The 19,203-nt window shown below is 43.9% G+C and overlaps 2 protein-coding genes across 2 annotated transcripts in view; one reads left to right on the top strand and one right to left on the bottom strand.

Moving 5' to 3' along the window:
• The window catches only part of GTF2E1 (general transcription factor IIE subunit 1), a 45,583-nt gene extending 45,205 nt beyond the window's left edge, over nt 1-378 (bottom strand). The window contains exon 1 of the mRNA XM_084305787.1: nt 306-378. The gene's annotated coding sequence lies outside the window, so the exon portion shown is untranslated. The remainder of the gene's footprint in view (nt 1-305) is intronic.
• A 197-nt stretch (nt 379-575) lies between these two features.
• Nucleotides 576-12,319, top strand: RABL3 (RAB, member of RAS oncogene family like 3; the record flags this gene model as incomplete). Its single annotated transcript, XM_084306391.1, has 8 exons — nt 576-621; nt 816-907; nt 1,829-1,958; nt 4,797-4,911; nt 7,289-7,439; nt 8,337-8,408; nt 8,901-8,939; nt 11,506-12,319. The coding sequence occupies 8 exons, from the start codon at nt 576-578 to the stop codon at nt 11,569-11,571; spliced, it is 711 nt and encodes a 236-aa protein (XP_084162517.1). The 3' UTR covers nt 11,572-12,319.
• Nucleotides 12,320-19,203: the final 6,884 nt, after the last annotated feature.

The raw sequence follows: 19,203 nt of genomic DNA, 5'->3' as shown, positions 1-19,203 counted from the left end.
GAACACCTCATCCCAGAGATGAACGAGGGGCTCAGCAGAGAGAAAATGAGAAAAATGAAGAGGGGAAAAAAATAAAAAAAGGAAAAAACACGTAAAAAAAAAAAAAAAAAAAAAAACACCACAGAGACCGCAAGAAGCGAGGCGGTAGCCGGCCGGGAGCCTGAGGCGAAGCAGGGGCCGGGGCCAGGCGCTCGGCCGGCTGAAGGGGGGCGACCCCCGAGCCTCGGGGGAGGGCTCTGCCGACGGCGGGGCCCCCGGAGGACGGGTCGGGGCCGCGGCGAGGCCCGCCCGGGGCCGGCACTGACCTCCTGCGGCTGCCAGCTCTCCCTCCTCGCCGGGCGGCGCCTCCGCCGGCCGCGTCAGAGCGCTGCGCCCCCGACGCGCTAAGATGGCGCCCGGCCCCTCCACAACATGGCGCCCGGCGCGGGCGAGACGAGCCAATGGGAAGCGAGGAGCGCGCCGGCTCCTCCGGCAGCCAGCCAATGGGCTGAGAGAGAGCGAGCGGGCAGCGGCAGCGATTGGCAGGCAGGAGGGAGGAGGCGGGGCGCGGCGGCGCGGTTGCTAGGCAGACTAAGATGGCCGCGCTGGACAGGGTCAAGGTGCTGGTGCTGGGCGACTCCGGTGAGTGCGCCCACCCCCGCGGCGCCCCCCCCCCGCCGGCCACCGCGGCGCATGCGCAGTGAGCCGCTGCGCCCCCCCCCCCCCCCCCCCCCTCCTCACCGGGACCGTTAGGGCCGTTAGAGCCGTTACCGGCGGCCGTTGGGCGCCGGTGCCTCACAGGGCCCGTTTTTTGATTTTTTTTGGTGCTGTTTCAGGTGTGGGGAAGTCGTCGCTCGTGCACCTGCTGTGCCACAACCAGGTGCTGGGAAACCCGTCGTGGACGGTGGGCTGCTCGGTGGACGTCCGAGTAGGTGCCGGGCTGGGCCCCTTGTTGTGTAAAAGTTTAAAAGGGTGAAGGAGGAGAAGGGCCGTGGCCACCCGTATTACCTTGTTTTATGTGGAGGGTACAGAGCGTGACCTCTTGTGCTTCCTGCTCCTTGCAGGGGAATGAGGTTCTTCATCACGTAGCACTTGGCCCTATGCACAGTCCTTGTGGCACAGCAATAAACACTTTCATCCTTTATCATTTGCTGCACGCTCCTTGGGATGCTGTGCCGTGGGTTAGGAGCTGTCCTCTGTTATTGTCTATGTGTTTCACCTCAAAGAATTGCAAAACGTGTTTCCAAAACCTAGAGGAAGAAACACGGCAATCCATTTGGCTGTGAAGCAAACCAATATTTTTTTTTTTCTTGGTTAATTCAGTTGAGATGGCAGTGGGAATGTGGGGAGGGAATTGGTGCAGTCAGTCGGAATCCAGTGTGTCCATACGCTTAGTCCTGCAGTACTGCCGTGCAGGTTTTAACAAGCACAAGAAGTCATGCCCTTGTCTTTACATCTGCTTTAGCAACATGTTTTTTCTAAGTACACCATGCAGTGTAAGGTTTGTTAATATTTGGGTGGAAAGAATGTTCCCTGCTGACTCACCCAGCTCCATCTCATGGGAGAAGGAATTATGACAGCCGTTGGCCATCACTTGACTCAATCCATCCAGTCCCTTCCCACTCGAAAGATTTGAAATCCCGTCCATACTAAAACTTCCAAATTTCTATCCATGCAGCCCTTCCTTTGAGATACCAAGTTAAAGGTCTGGTGATTCATCTGTATCACTACAGTAGCGAATAAGAGATTATAATTATAATGCAGTATTTCACCTGAACATGAAAGCGTTGTATGGATTAACTTCTACAAGCTGATGCTGTGCCTATGTATGATGTGAATTTTCCACTAGATCCATGACTACAAAGAAGGGACTCCGGAAGAGAAGACGTACTATATTGAGCTGTGGGATGTTGGAGGTTCAGTGGGTAGTGCCACTAGTGTCAAAAGCACGCGAGCAGTATTTTATAACTCACTGAATGGTAAGTTTGCTTGGTGTAAATCTTTTTTCTGTGTCATTTTCTGTTAAGAGCTCTCTCTTGGTTCCAGAGCAGGAGTCCTCTAAGTCTGGCTGAGGGCTATCCTGTTCTTCTTTCTGATTTATACAAGATTTATACATTTATACAAGAAAGAAACTGATGTCATTCTTAGACAGAATTTATGGATTCAGTTTTAAACTGCAAAGCTATTTTAGGCAACCCTGTACAAATGAGCTTCGTCAACCTTTCCCTTCAGTCTTGTGCAGCTGGTGCAACAGGGAGTCTTTGAAGTTGGGGTGGCGTCCTTTCCAGTCATGCTTGCAGACATAAAAGGCTGCCTTCGCCTTTCCAGGTCTGATAGAAATGCAGAAATATCACCAATAATTTCTTGCCTGTTCAGTTCCAAAACCTATAGCTGAGAAACATTATTTGAATGTATGGCATGGTATGAACTTGAATTTATGATAGGAACCTTGATAGCTGTATCCTGACAAATTTGAACTGTTCTCCCATAAGATTGCAATATTCTGATGGCCATCTTGCCCTCTGCTCATCCAATTTGCCAAGTGATTTTTTAGTACTTGAATCTCGCAACTTGCTGATGATGGAAAGTAATACTTTATTCCATTGAAAGGATGGCATCCCTTCCTTTGAGGTACTGAGTTAAACGGCTGGTGGTTCATCTGTACCATCAGTAAGGAGTTAAGCCATACAATAAGCGTTTTTGCTCTGTGCTTGTTTAAGTAGCTATTTCTTCCTCTTTCCCAGGAGGAAAACTGTGTGTAGGTATCTCTTATGTTGTTAACCAGACCTCTCTAAATAAGATTTGAGTTGAGTTGTGCTCCCAAAGTAAGCCTTGTTGGTACGTGAAAAAGATGGATTTCTTTTTGACACCAAATTCACAGTGTGCCAGCCTGCGCGGGTCAGACTTGGAAATATCCTAGAACAGCACATTAGGAGATGAAATTTCAAAGTTATGTATCTGAGCTGTAATTGATGAAGTTATTAAAACAGAGTTATTTATCTCCACTGCCCAAAAGATAGTATTAGCCAGCTTGCATATGAAAACCATTGGCTTCGGTAGTTAGCCTTGGCTCTGGTTTCTTTCATTAGATAAATTCTTTCATTAGAGCTTGTCTCACAAATTGCCAGTTTGACCTGATGTAAGGAGAGAAGATGAATGCATTCCCTCTGCCTGACTGCACGTCCTTTCTAGGCTTGCGGTGATCTGAAAAACCTGACATCAAAGGATGGTTCATGTTGGTCGTGGCAGTGCCTGCGCAGACTGTCAGGGAGACCTGGTTGTTTCGAGGACAGATAGAGTTTGCTCTTCATTTGGTCACAGATCTTCAGCTCCAGTGTCCCTGCGTCTGCTGCGTGGATTGTGATAGTCTAGGACAATGGAAATGCAGCAAGGCTGCGGCTTGCAGACCTTTGTGTGGGAGGAACGCATCCTTGAGTGGTCATTGGTCCTGTCCACTCTTTTTTGATGTTGGCAGTCGTTTCTGCTGGTGCAACTGTGTAAGTTTTCAGTGAAGCAGATAAGGGAACTGCCCTATCAAAAACACAGCTGGGGTAGACTGTCAGGAGGTGGGGCATGTTTCTCACAGATCATGCAGCAGTGCCTCTCAGGCTGTTGCCATAGGCCAGGTTACGTTGTGTCATGCTTTTTCTCCCTGTGCTGGGGGTGGGCAGGTGGTTTAGCTGCCTTTTTATGCTCTTACTGAGATAAATGCTTCGAAGTAGGGATATGGTTGTGACGTGCCGGGAACTCTCCGAGCAGTGAGTCTCCGCACAGCAATGTGGGGTGGAAATGTGGTTTGTTTTTAGTGTGTACAGTGGGTGGTATCTTTGGGTGTTGAGATTAAATGAAAGAATTAAAATTCAATTAAAAATAATAAAAGAAACATTAAATTAACGTGTTTTCTACATCTGTGGGGTGTGAAGTGTGTTGAGAACAAACCCTAATGAAGATAAAAGGTATAACGCCATTTTGTCCTTGAATTAATGATGGTTTAAAGTCTGGAGGAAGTGGGAACATTCCACAGGTTGCAGAAGGTGCGAATAAATAGAAGATATTTGCTAGCAGGAGTTGGTAATTGAGTTAGGAACTGCGGTTATCAGAAGTGGGTGTCTGTTAATAGTACAGCTAGGAGATTTGTCTGGCAGTTTTCCTGTTTCAGAATTTACATTTTGAAGGATCATAGCAATGAAAAATGGTAGCTGTAATGCATAGCATCATCTTAATTCATGCATAACTCCTAGCCATTTGGTGGGCTGGGAAAGTTTGTCTTTTTCCCCTTTGGGTACCTCCCCAGGTACTTGGCATCAGTTTTTGAAAATGCAGGAAAGCAATGGTGCTCTGTAAACCAAGAAAAGAAAAAAAAAAAAAAGAAAGGAAAAAAAAAAAAGAAAAAAAGAAAAAACAGCCTTTAGACTTCTTAGATGGCGTGACAAAGTAAAAAAAGTTATGTTTACTAATTATGCAAAACAGAGAAAGGCTGAATTCTCTGCTGCACTGATAGAGTTTGGGTATCCTTAGGACTCCGATGAAGCAGAATCAGGGAATGCCTGCAAACCTCTTATGGGTTAAACCTGAGATGGCTGTTCTTTTCCTCCTTTCATGAGATTTTTCTCATAGCTCTTATCCAATTCATGATAAGCAGCTTTAAAAAAACAGTTGCATCCTGATATTGTCAGCTTTACTCATTTACTTTACCGATTATACTTCCCTTTCTTGATTCTCAGATATCTGGGAACCTGCAGATGTCATTTTCCGAAGATAAGAAAAAAAAATATGTATCATTAAATAACATCTTGTTACCTACTCTTTCACTTCAGGGATAATTTTAGTGCATGACTTAACCAACAAGAAATCATCCCAGAATTTGTATCGCTGGTCTTTGGAAGCACTCAACAGAGACGTTGCTCCAACAGGAGTTCTTGTGACAAACGGGTGAGTGAAAAACATACGTGCATGATTAAGACACAGTAATTCCAGACTGTTACGGAAGCCTTTGTTCGTCCCTAAAGATACTTGAAAACTACACAATGTTAGGTGTGGCTGAACTTTTAATAAAGAAATTTTAAAAAATGGGGTAGTATCAAAAAAAATAGCTGTTCTTTTCATTTCACACTGCTGATCAGGCCATTCTGGTGGTAGCTTCCCAAACATTAGATCTTGCTTTAAGGAAAAAGATGTTTACTGTGTCTTTCTCTTTTCTTTGCTCTGCATAAAGAGCACTTTAACAATTAGCTTTCCAACATCTTGTCAAGTATGCCCTCTTGTTATCTCTGTCCTCCTGTTACACACATAATCAAGGAGATTTTCAGATCATTGATAAACCACGTGCATGAGCAGGAATGCAAGGGCAGCTTTCTGGGGAAGAATCAATTATTTATTTGCCTGTGCTGGTGCACAAGTGCTTCTATAGAAACATGGGAGAAGGGAAAGACGGGGTTTGCATTATGTAAACTGAAAATTTCTCCAGTTTTTCCACAGAAAGATTTTTCACAACTTTTTTAATTATCAAAAGCTTCACTTCTGTCAGGGACAGATCCTCAGGCCCTTAGCAAACACTTGATCAAGTTGTTATTACTTGTAAAATTGCTTTCTATAAAGTTTGGTTTCGGTAAAAATTAAAGGCATCCTAAGGGCAGTGGTTGGAACTTGGACTTGTAATGACATTTAATTAAAACCCTATCAATTTTACATAGGCTATCTGATCATTATTCATCCGAATCAAAGCTTGCTGGTATTCATCTTGTAGTGGCTACCTTTACTTAAATACAGAATCACAGAATCATTAAGGTTGGAAAAGCCCTCCAAGATCATCTGGTCCGACCATCCCCCTACCACCAATGTCACCCACTAACCCATGTCCCTAAGCACCACGTCCAACCTTTCCTTGAACACCCCCAGGGATGGTGACTCCACCACCTCCCTGGGCAACCCGTCCCAGTGCCTGACTGCTCTTTCTGAGCAGAAATGTCTCCTCATTTCCAACCTGAACCTCCCCTGGTGCTACTTGAGGCCATTCCCCCTAGTCCTATCACTAGTTCACAGAATCACAGAATCACAGAATTTCTAGGTTGGAAGAGACCTCAAGGTCATCGAGTCCAACCTCCAACCTAACGCTAACAGCCCTCCACTAAACCATATCCCTAAGCTCTACGTCTAAACGTCTTTTGAAGACTTCCAGGGATGGTGACTCCACCACTTCCCTGGGCAGCCTGTTCCAATGTCTAACAACCCTTTCAGTGAAGAAATTCTTCCTAACATCTAACCTAAAACTCCCCTGGCTCAACTTAAGCCCATTCCCCCTCGTCCTGTCACCAGGCACGTGGGAGAACAGGCCAACCCCCACCTCGCTACAGCCTCCCTTGAGGTACCCATAGAGAGCGATAAGGTCACCCCTGAGCCTCCTCTTCTCCAGGCTGAACAAGCCCAGCTCCCTCAGCCGCTCCTCGTAGGACTTGTTCTCCAGGCCCCTCACCAGCTTCGTCGCCCTTCTCTGCACCCGCTCAAGCACCTCCATGTCCTTCTTGTAGCGAGGGGCCCAAAACTGAACACAGTACTCGAGGTGCGGCCTCACCAGAGCTGAGTACAGGGGGACGATCACCTCCCTCGCCCTGCTGGTCACGCTGTCACGCTGGTCACGCAGTTATCTGTGAGAAGAGGCTGACCCACAGCCCCCTACACCTTCCTTTCAGGCAGTTGCAGAGAGCAATGAAGTCTCCCCTGAGCCTCCTCTTCTCCAGACTGAACAACCCCAGCTCCCTCAGCTGCTCCTCGTGGCACTTGTGTTCCAGGCCCTTCACCAGCTTTGTAGCCCTTCTCTGGAAGAAGTTAGTAATGCGACACCTCAGAAGTGTTATTGCAGCCAGCTTTAATTCATGAAACCCTTTCCATCTGCCATTTATTTCATTGCTCTACGTTAAAAACTCTCTATATTGAGGAACTTTGGTTGGTCAGACAGAATTGCCAGCTCCCTGCTCTGTCTTTGATGGCCAAGTACATGTATGCTTGGTACAGTACTGGAATTCCTGTTTCTGTCCTGCTTGTGTAAATTACCTAGCATTTTTTCCGACCTGCAGTTCTATGCAGAGAAGAAATCCAATCATGTGTTTTTTTTCTCTTTTCTTTCAGTTTCTGTGTAGAGAGTTGGATGCAGAACCCCTACCTTAATTTACAGATAGAGCATGTTCTCACTTAAATAAATGATGTTCTGTAAATTACACTTACTTGAAAGGGTTGGGGAATCTGATGTTGCCTCTGTGCCCACTTAGATGACCATCACTCCATTCGGGATTGTATTTATTTCCTTCAACAGTGACTATGACCGTGAACAGTTTGCTGATAACCAGATTCCACTGCTGGTAATAGGAACTAAGCTGGATCAGATCCCAGAAACTAAGCGTAATGAAGTTTTGACCAGAACAGCTTTCCTGGCTGAGGATTTCAATGCTGAAGAGATAAATTTGGTTAGTATCCTTGTCGCCAATGTTGTTTTTCTTTTAAATGGGAGTGATTCTGATTTTTTGTTAAGTAGAAATGTTGTTACAAAAATTGGGCTTTTAGAGGATTTCTCAGTAGTGCTGGAGTCATGCACATTTTGATTGTATGTCTCAGCTACGTGATGAAATGATAGCCTTTCTTTCACTACAGGGAGGTGGAGGGGGTTAGATAAGGTCACCAAAGCTTGGAATTGATGGCCAGGGTTTAAATTTTCCCTTTTCTTGGTTTTGACCCAAAGTATTTTTGAATGAAACATCAAGACCCTATTACTTATTTCTGTATATGTATATACACCGCGTGTATGTATGTGTGCTGTGGGTTAACCCCGTTAGGCAGCTAAGTTGTTCGCTCACTCCCACCCAGCGGGATGAAGGGGGAGAATCAGAAGGATGAAAGTGAGGAAACTCGTGGGTTGAAGTAAAGACAGTTTAACAGGTTAAGCAAAAGCTGTGCATGCAAAATAAGGAATTCAATCATTACTTCCCCTCAACAGGCAGATGGTCAGCCACTTCAAGGAAAGCAGGACTTTATCATGCATCATGGTTACTTGGGAAGACAAACACCATGTCTCCTAACCTCACTGCTTTCCTTCTTTCCCAAAGCTTTTATGGCTGAGCATGACCTCCTGTGGGGTGGGGTATCCCTTTGGCCAGCTGGGGTCAGCTGTCCCAGCTGTGTCTCCTCCCAGCTTCTTGCCCACCTCCAGCCTGCTTGTGGGTGGGGCAATGTGAGGAATGGAAAGGCTGCGTGCTGTGTGAGCACTGTTCAGCAAAAGTCACAACACTGGTGTGTTACCAACACTGGTTTGGTCTCAAATTCAAAACATAGCACTGATTTCTGTGTGATTGGTTTGTTGGTTCTAGGATTGCACCAATCCTCGTTACTTGGCGGCGGGTTCTTCCAACGCTGTCAAGCTAAGCAGATTTTTTGATAAGGTAAGTCAGGTCAATAAAATAGGTTTTATTGTTCTGTGTATTGGACACTGTCTGTGATTTCAGCCTGGAACAATATTGCTGAAGTAGCAATGTGGGAAGTTACAGGCCTACGGTGAGCTCTGTTGCTCCTGGTTAAAGCAAACTTCAGGAAAGTAGAAACTTTGCACATTCCTCTCCTGCACAAGAGAGCATCGAGGCCTACTGTGAAAATAACAGGAGTGCTCTAAGGCACTTTGTGTTCCCTGTGGAGCAGATCAGTTCCTGTTACAGATCATTCTTTAAAAAGAGGAAATATGGCCTGGATTTTATTTGGAGGAGGGTGCAGACTGTACAAAGTGGTACAGGTTGCTTTTTGATTCTTAGATTGGTGGTACTGGCTCCATAGGTGCCCTTCGATACAGACAGTGTGTGCATCATTCTCGGAGACCGAGTAAGGCCGGAATCTGAAGTTATGTGTGCCTGCTAAGATCATTCTCTCACTGTTTTTCCCAGGTTATAGAGAAGAGATACTTCTTACGAGATGGCAATCAGGTGTGTAATTTTTTTCATACTTTTTTGTTTTGTTTTTTCCCCGTGTCATATGAACTGCTGATGGAGGCTGTTTTTAAAACATGGGCTTCATGTGACTTAAAGGCAAATTTATGCTGGTTGCTGGGATTTTAAATCTGTGGGAGCACAGCTGCTTTGGATAGGAAGAAAAACGCCTGACTTCTGTCAGCTGAAATCTCTGTCTAATGTGATCAGCAGTGCAATAAGTAAGTATGCTAACCTAGTAGAGGTAGAATGAGCAAATAAAATCTCTTTCAGATCTCTCAGCTTCAGGCTGCCTGTTTACATGTTTAGGCTAGAGATGCTGTCTTGAAGGTCAGTGAAAAAGCATTTTTGCACAGCTAGAACTAGCATTTTGTATTTTGTACAGGTAGTTATCATAGAGCATGTGGAACCACAGGAAAAACAGCAGTATGATACCAGCGTGTAATTCATTCCTAAGCAGTTAAATGAACTGTGTTCAGGGCAGTTGGTGAAGAACCAGAGAAGTGACTCTCATGACTTGGGCAGGTCACTTCAACTTTTTGTTGCCCCAGTTTTCCCATGCGTTGCCTTCCGTAAAGGGAATAGTGAGGTTCCACTCATCATGTCTGTGAGGTGCTTGCAAATTAGAGTGAATAGCACCTGTGAAATACAATCAAATGTATCACGAAGTGTAGCTGTGCTGAAAGCCCCTTAGGGCGAGTGGAAAAAAATCTGGAATTACAAACTGCTTACTTTCTATGAGGGTGTTCTTACGTGTTTTAGTAATAAATTTGCTTTTTCCTCTTTGAGTTCTGCAAGATTGTTTTTTTTTTTCCTCCCTTTCCTCTCATCCTAGAGAAAGGCAGTCCCCATTTCATGGGGATAATAGCTTAATGCAGAAATCTGCTTGTGCGCTGGTTGTCTTTGATGCATGACGTAAGATTTTTGTTTTCTTATTTGATCACTTTTAGTGGCTAGCCAGGGATTAACTTTATATTCTTCGTGGCCTCATGCCAAAGATTACAGCCTGCTGATTGCTACTTTCCTCTGCCTCTCTGACAATAGCTCCAAAGCTTAAAACAAATCCTGGGCAGAGGGCAGTCATATTTAAAGAGACAAAATCCAAATTGGACTGGAGGTTTCAGTGTAACCTCATGATGCTATTATTAGAAGTGATTTATTTAATGTAGCTCTTATGATTCTGCTTCTGGGTTTTCTACAACAGGTTTCTTCAATCACTTGTGTTCTCGGGTACTTTTGTACCCGAGACCTCAGGACAAAATGAATGATAAGTTTCAAATTGCTGATAGCAGTGGCCTCAATCAGATCTCATATAAATAATTATTACTCTTAATTACTGATTTTAATACAAAAAATGCTAAAGCAACTAAGTTTTTAGCTCTGGTGTCTTGCTGCTTTTGAGTTATAATGATTTGATTTTTGAATTCTCAGAGCAATTTAGATGAGTTGAACCTGTGTGCAAAATTGCCTGGCTTCTCCTAGAGTTGATTGCTTTTCAGGCTTGAACAAAATAATTCTTGGATGAGTACGTTGTATATATGTTCGTGTTTCAGGTCTGAAAGTCCTAACTAAAATTAAGTTGTGTGTCTGTAGTGAGCTTTTATTTTGAGTAAGCTCGTTAGCTTCCTCAGTTTACCAGTGAGGTGTGTAACCTACACAACCTGCTTTGTATTGTGAATTACATTCTCTTCCCGTATCATCCATACATGCCCGTATTCTGGCGTGATCTGTATGCTTGGCCAACCCCTTCCATTTTAATATACTATATCTCCTATCAGAATATGGATGTGCTTACTGAGGCTGCTGGTTCTGCTTATGTGCAGTTAGACATAAAAGTTATTCCAGACTGTTATCACCGTTTTGTGATGCCACCAATAGGACAGCCATCTAATACAGTATTAGAGGCCAATGTATCTCTTTCTTACAGGGGATTCATGGGTGCACTGAATTGCAAATCTGTTTGAAATACCATTAAGCCAGAGAAGCTTCTGATGGTTTTGAGTAGATTTTTTTTTGTAAGCGCTCATTGTCACAGTGTAAGCAGTACGTACAGATAGGCTGCGAAAACAGGAGTGCTAATCCTCTGCATTGTTGCAGCCATTTCTATTCTGATGGCTTTCTCAAAGCCTTCATCGTTTGATAACACTGCTTTCAACTACCAGGGAAGTACTGCTGTCTCAGGTTAGACAGCATTAAGCATCAACAGTTGTTTAATGGAACGTAGTAATATTTTACAGTTTCAAAAATCAGTGGAGATTCGATTCTTCTACTGTTTGAATCTGGGGGAAAATACGGACTTTGGAATCTCTAATTAACTGGTTTAAGAGTTTCCCAAGAAATCAAGGCTTTCATTTTAAGCCTTGCCAAAAGAGCCTTACGGACAAAAAGATCCATGCTCCAGTCTTGGTTAATTGATGGTGCTCCACTAGCAGTAAGCTAGCGTTTTAGTCCTGATTCTGGAGACAGTGTGGAAGGCATTGTCGCAGTTGGCTTGGTAACAGGCACATGAATATGGTCTAGAGGGAGCTCCTGCTGGTTCTGATGACGTATCTCTTGTCTCTAGATTCCTGGCTTCTCGGAAAGAAAGAGGTTTGGAGGAGGAACGCTGAAGAGCCTTCATTACGACTGAACATTGAAGGAGAAGTGGAAGATGACTTCTCTGAGTTTCTGACCACATTCCCATTCCCACTGGATGCTTAAAGACAATAATTCTTATGTCAGGCAGAATAAAATGAAATCATGCTTTGGCTGGGTAGACTGCTGAAGCTACTCTTGCTGGAAAAGACTTGAAGAGTTTCCAGAAATCTAATTTGAAACCTAGAGTCTTTCTTAGGATTGCAGGCCGTCTGGAGATATGGGAACATTTGGGGAAAGTGTGCAATAAATTCAGTGCCTCCCACACTGCTGTGGGAAACTATCATGCATAGCACATATATTTGACATATATTTTGGAAGCTTATGGACAATCTTTGCATTGAATTTCATTCATCTTACCTCTAACAGAAAGATGACACCGAATGGGCTTCTTATTTGCAGTAAAGTGAACAAAACAAACGAGCAAAATGTAAGAATGGGTAAAGAATGGTCTGGAAAATAATAGAATGTCATTATTAAATTAATGGTGTTGTCTCACCTGAAACACACTCTTCAGCCCTATATAACAGAAGGGATAAAAGCAATTGGTGAGAGATGAAAAAGGATTTGAAGTCTAAAAAAATCACAAGGGGAAAACAAATGGTATTAATTCTGCTGCTTAAATTCAAATTGTTTACTTTGGAGAGGAAGAAGTGAATCGGGTACTCCTGTTTTTCTGTTCAAACTTGAGTGTCTTGTTGTTCTTAAGTTAAAAGGCAATACACTGAAAAGTGCTGGAAAAAGTGTGGTCTTATACAGTGCTTATGTGGAACATATGCGACGTGGTCTTGCTGAGCCTGAACACTCAGTAGGTTCAGAAAACATGAAATATAAGAACATCCAGTGCTGAATTAGAATGGATAGAAATTTAAAAGGGATACAAAGCCCTGTAAAAAGTAGAAACTGAGTATGATTAGAAAATAAGTTCTTTGATTAGATGTTTCCTTTTCACATTTAGTGCTAAGGACACAGGACTGTCCACTTGGGGTGGTCTCATCTACTGTGGAAGCTGCTTCCGAAATAGCCCGAGCTCCCCAGAATTACATGGAGTGGTGAAAGCCTGATTCATGGCAGTTTCTTCTTTCCTTTCCCCTCCTTTCTCACAGTCACTGCTAATGGTTAAGCCTCTGGCAAAGGCTAACTAGGAGCTGGAGTTAGATATAATTACAGATTAATAATAAATGGGAGTAGGAGAAAGTAAAATGCTGGTGTGAAAATGACAGCGAGCTGAGTTCCGCAGTCTCCAGATTACATCTGCCTGCAGCTCTTCCCTGGCAGCTGCTTGGAAAGAAATGGAAAGCTGCCGATTGCCGCTAATCAGGACAAAAGTGACAGCTAGGTGCGCCAGTCAAACTTACTAAAAATATGGATCTTTTACTTCTCCTTAGGCCATTTCCAGAAAGGTCTCAGAACATTTGCAAATGTGAGTGCGTTAAGTTTATAGATGCCTGTATGAAATAGGTTATTAGTTTACGCTTACTATATGGCCAAGGAAAATAAGGTATCAGAATATTCTCAGCAGAAAACTCATGTCTGAGCTATGCAGCTCATGACAGCACGAGTGTCTGTCTCTGCTGCTTTGACAATGGAAGCTGGAATTATTTTCTCAAGGTCAGATTCTGTCTTGTGGAGCTCTGGAGTCCCTCCTGTTACCAAGGAGCTGTAGAATACGTCAAGAAAGCTAGGCCTGTTTTCTCCTTCACCCCGTGGCTTTACGAGAATTGAAAGCGTTGCAGAGTGAGGAAAGCTGTTCAGTTTACAATGCTGCATGAAGCAACGGTGGCGCAGGGCTTTGATATGAAAGCAGCAGCTTTCCAAGGCAGCTTTTCCTCTTCGCTTAATAAAAAAGGAGCATTGCTTAGCATGCTATAGGGTGAGCTCTGGTTGCAACTCACCTGTGTTTGAGCGTTTCACTCCTGAGCCTCCACAAAGAAACAAAGCCAGAGTGTGAGAAACCTTGTGATGGTCAGTTCACAAACAGGACAGGGTGCGCAGGTCCTGCGTGTCAGTGGGACTGAAGGTTATGACAATCAGGATGTAGGGACAAATGAGAAATAAATACTCTTGTGGTAGAAGGAAGAGAAGGTGAAGGACCAGCAGTGAGGAAAAATATGCAGCATGTGGGCAAGCAGTAGAAGGTTAGCAGGCTGACGGCGTTTTCTTGAGGCTGTGGCTGCTGCTGGAGCTGAGCTACATTTATCTGGGCTCACTCATCCAGCTGTGGGCCATAAAACTCAACCTGGCCTGAAAATGTCCCAACACCAGTTGAAAATTGTCACCCGAAAGAGCTGTGTTTGTCTTCCTCCCAAATATTCATTGTCCAGGCCAGGTGATCTCCATCCACTGTTGAACTGACTTGCTGCATGGTGTGACGAGTGACTTCGTGGTCAGTCCCGCTGTCTCCTCTGCAAAGTGAAGCCTGCTTCCCCGGAGGCATGGCTCTGATGCATCTGTCTATCAAACTATAGTGCTTTCAAGACATTGAGAATTAAAGAATCTACCTTTTTTATTTCAGTCTGGATGTTTCACTTAAAGAAAATGAGAACCAAAGTTGTTCCAAGCTGTTTGTGTTGTCAAAACATTTATTCAGATATCACCACCCTTAACTCTGCCAGGCCATAAATAAATCTAAACTTCAATACAGTTAATTTTAATGCACTGAAATCCTTTAGAAATCTGTCACTGGGATATAATTCTAAAGGGCAAAGGCTACATTTCTGTGCTGTTCTCTGTCAGTGGCCCTGAAAAATGATTGCAGACCCATGTGACCGTGATTACAGTGTTTTAGCATCTGTGGTCCCAGATTAGAATAGATTACTTTGTAAAATACTTATGCATTTTCTTTTCCCCCAAGTATTTTACCTACTTTTCTTCTTGTAGCATTTCACTGGGGCCAAGTGAGGGATATTAGCATATTCAAGCTATGTTTAAATATAATCCCCAAATTTCATGGTTTTCCTGTGCTTGGGGTTAGGATAATTGCAGCATCCCTGTTTTGTGGTTTTTGCATTTACGTGGCTGGCACATGCCTTAGCTCTCATTAAACATCTCCATACTGTTTTGGTTTGGAGTGGTAGCCTCTGTTTTCTGGGAAGAGAATAATAAATTAGACAAACCACGGGAATTGGCAGAGTCCCTTACAGGCACCAGTAGCCTGCAGAGTAGGTGGGGTGTGTGGTCAGGTGCATCTTTCTCTTGGTTTTAATCAGAGGTAATCAATCCAAACTAATAAAGTAGTTGGGTTTCTACAATCATGCATATTATTTTCCTTTTAGGACAACACGGTGTGTGATAGAATCACGGATGTCGACACAATTACATTTACTTCTAAACGAAGTGCTAGGTCCACTACTCCCTCTCTCTGTTATTTTCTCAGCAGGAATAGTGCCCAGGTGCTGTGTACCTAATGCTCAGCCAGTCTAAGGCGTCAGGGAAGAAGGCTCATGCATGTATTTTTGAGGTATGTTAGACTTGGATGCAGACACAGGTGAAAAGTATTTCAGATGAGCAGAGAGCCTCCCTTCTCCCCAGAGGGCTTGCAGAGCTTTCTGGTGGATTTATGTCCAGGTGAGTGACTTAGGGCACAAATATGTCCCAATTATGGAAAACCCCTCAAGCTGCACTCTTGATTTCCAAACAGAAATACAGGAAAACCGTATCTTCAGTAACCTTAAACTCCTCAATGTATGTTTTTGGGTTAATAGCAACAGGATTGCCTGCTCCTTGCAGCAATCTGCAGCAAAGGTGCCACTGGCTTTAAGCAATTTGAACTTACCCAGTAATGGGGTTTGGGGGGCAAACTTAATACCAGTTTTCGTTATTGATATAACAATAATATTTGCAGAGGCAGCTGCAAGGTGCTTCATTTATCACAAACGAGATACAAACTACGGTGTCGGAGCCTGCAGTCAGTAGATTTTTTCAGTTTTTTTTCGGTGCGGTGAAGTCAGCGCTTGAATCATCGCTTCTCAGTTGATAAGGAGGTGACAGGCTCTGCTGAGAGAAGGGCTGCTTCTGCTTTTCAGCAAAGAGCGCTTAATCCTTCTATTTCCTTTTCTTTTGTTAGCCAGCTCTTCCCATTAGAAGTCATGTTCCTGTCTCGCTTTCCTTAAGAGGATGCCAGTTTCTTTGATTCTTTTATAGGGCTGAGCTTGTCTGTGGCTTAGCGCGCTAGTTTTCTTTGACAAAAAGCTATTATCATTATTGATGAACCTGTCACTGGCTGGCAAGTTACCAGAAAGTGCTCAGAGGTAAAGCTTTCCTTAGGGTGTGCTTTGCTGCAGCACTGTGCATTAAGTCCTCAGACAGACACCGGTTTGGGAAAAAATAAATAAATAAATAAATGGGGTAGATGTTGGGTGGAAGAGGAGAAAGGAGGACAACATCAGTCCCGATCCTCTCAAATTTCAATCATTCAATCAACTGCGAAGTTCTCCTAAAGTAGTGAGAGCCTAACACAGCCAAAATGCTGGCTTTACAAACTGAAGCATTGTTCTTGGTGTTACACATTGCACTGCCGTGGGTTTATTCTAGGACCTGGTCAACAAATGGGGAAAATGAAGCATGGGATCCCTTTGTGGCTCTTTAGGCACAGAACCTGTGCCTAAACAGTTCTCGAAACTAGATCCGTAGCTGCAGATGTAGTTTCTTACCATTAAGTACAGATTTGTTTTCTTTTCCCTGCCTCGACGTTATATCATTGAGATACAGCTCGTTGTGTCCCTTGGGCTTATCGATGCGCAGAAACTCTGCTTCAATACCTACTGAAATTGCACAGGCAAATTCCCTCGCAGCACGGATTTTTTCTCCAGATGTCAAACACCCGTCAAATTCATAAATAAAAATGCAAGCTCTTTCCTGACTAGATCAACCGAAGGAAAGTCAGTGCTGTGTGAACAATCCAAGCCAAGGAGCAGTCATTTCTTTCAGACTAGGAGAAGGAGCATGAAGTGAAACGGTGTGTGATTAACCCATGCACCGCTACGTCCCCTCGGCCTGAAAGTTAACATTTACAAAGTGGAAATGGACTGCTGGCTTTGGGTTAAAGATTTATTAAAGGACAAGGAGGCCTACTCGCTCTGAAGGCTAGGACTAAGTTCAGAGTTTTTTATGTTGCGGTCTGATGCCATCCTCTCTTCATCAGGCTTGCTCTGCTGCAGTTTACGTGGGCTTGAGGGGCTGTCGTATCCCTGAGGAATAAAAGGTCAGATCACAAAATTCAGTGACTGTCCAAATCGAGCACCCTCCTTGGCTGTTCAGGGGGAAGGACAGAAGAGGCCAAGGTGACTGAATTTCCCCCCTGGCTCCTGGAAGTGGTCCTACTAGCCTGAAGGCAGAAGCATGACAACAAGGTGAGCAGGTGGCTTCTCCAGCCTCTCTCCATGCAGCATCTGTTTTTGGGTGACAACGAGCGGGTGTTCTCTGCCGCAGACGACTTTTATGACCTTTCCTGCACAAATAAATGATAATAATTAACCTGTCTGGCATCTGCTGCTGAATGGTCCCAGAAAAAAAAAAATAAAAAATGACAAGGACATATTTCATAACAGCCAAAAAAAAAAAAAAAAAAAAAGTATGTTATTAAAAAGGGCCTTTTTGCCACAAAGCTGTTGGCAGTGATAAAAAAAAAAAAAAAAAAAAAAAAAAAGTGTAAATATTATTGCTTTATTGTCCTATATTATGATGAAAGGTGCCAAGAAAGGATTAAATCCCCTGGTACTAGGCAGTATACTAGCACATGAACAAAGGCAGCTGCTCTGGAGAACTTCTGTAGGATTTGGCAATGTGTAAAGGGTTAACAAATAGCAGAAAAAAATGTATGTTAGGGAAGATGAGATCACAGACACAGGAATGAATGGATAGATTAATAAATGTATACATTAATCAATGCATTTTGGCTGGATAAGGGTGGATAGGAGAAGAGATTGGTCCTTTTGGAAGTAAGATAATGTCACCGTGAGAAGCAATAGGTGATTGCAACAGGTTCACGGCCACGTCCGAAAGGACCTGCCTCTCTGCTGCCTCTTACATACATTGCACACGCTTGCCAAATCTGGCAGCTTAGCAGAGGAAAATCTCCAGGCATTTCCAAACATTTGGGATGACGTCTGCTGTGGTTCTGACTGTTGTGTGACATCCAGTTGAAGCGGTCACGCTGGATTTCTGGGATTTCTGGCAGGGCTTTTTGCCTGCACCGGTGACAAAACCCATCCTTGCTGCCTTGTGCTGCTGCATTGGCGTTTGCCCAGCAGGCTCTGCTCATGCCAGTGCCCTTCTCCAAGCCTTGTGAGCAGGTTCAGGTCTACACACACAGGCCAGAACAGCTTTAGTTTGGGGGTTGGGCATCCACTTGTTTAAGGTATATGCCGTGAAGTCTAGTTATTTGAGTCCCCTTTGTCTATTCGGTGAAATATATGCTGCCTCGCCTTCTATTTAAGAGGCTTTTTCCATTCTCCCCATCTTCCATTCACATTGCAATGCTGAATGCCAGCTGCCGTTTTCAAGCTGTTACCTTTCCAAGCAAGCCACTTGGTGCTTCCTCTCGTTCTGCTTCTCTGACAGAGATGAGCTCCTTGCAGGTCTTTGCAAAGCTACCCCACGGTGCCTATGAGTACATCAAGTACATCACGAGGCTGCCGATACTGGTGACATGCTTCTTCACATATCTCTCTCGGGTCTTGCCATAAATTTTGGCTGGAATCTCTTTGGAGTAGAGGCTACGTGGAACCATGCATGGGCAGAAGTCATAAAACCAGAAAAGTAGCTGAGAAGACACTGTACACTTTTAAGGCTTATTCTTCCACCCGTTATTTATTATATTTATGAATCATGTTTATGTGATAGCAGTTCATTGTGACTATGAATCATATTTATGATTCATATAGCAAAAAGGGTAGTTGCTCTAACGTAAATGAAGTACCTCTATACTTAATATTTCATAAGATCTATATTTAAGAGCCACTGCAGCTAACTAAGGGGGTTGGCTAAAGCTGAATCCCAGAATCACTGAGGTTGGAAGGGATGCCCTGAGATCCTCCAGTCCAACCCCCCTGCTCAGGAAGGGTCAACTGGAGCAGGTTGCCCAGAACCAGGTCCAGTAGGGTTTTGACTGTCTTCACAGCTGGAGAATACACAACCTCTCCATCCAATATATCACAGTGTTTGACCACTACTTAACATTCACGTTTAAGGGCAAAAAGGAAGGTCCAGAGACCTACAGGCCAGCCAGTCCCACCTCCATCCCTGAGGTGGTGGGGGAACGGTGAACCCTGGAAACCATTTCCAGACACGTGAAGGACAAGAAGATGATGGGAGTAGTCAGCATGGATTTATGATTTCTCTCTTAAATGGGATGGGCTAAGTCAGGAACACCCCAGAAGTGTTCAGAATCCTTCTTCTCTGCATTTCATATAATTTGAAGGTCAATAAATCACAAAGGCCAACAGCATCAGTTCAACAGCATCTCATTAAGTTATGTTTTTCCCTGAATTACATGGAAAAGCAAGGTTAGACAACCTAATTAGCTTTGAAAACTTTACATAGTGTGTTGTAAAGTGATCATAGCATGTCCTTCCCTACTTTAGAGAAGAAAACAAGAGCAAGCAGGAAGTAGATCTACCCACAGTTC

This window comes from Netta rufina (genome assembly GCF_964035555.1).
Source record: "Netta rufina genome assembly, chromosome: 1".
Classification (NCBI taxonomy): domain Eukaryota; kingdom Metazoa; phylum Chordata; class Aves; order Anseriformes; family Anatidae; genus Netta; species Netta rufina.
Note: the sequence above shows the minus strand (reverse complement) of the source record. Positions and strands in the feature narration are given on the sequence as shown.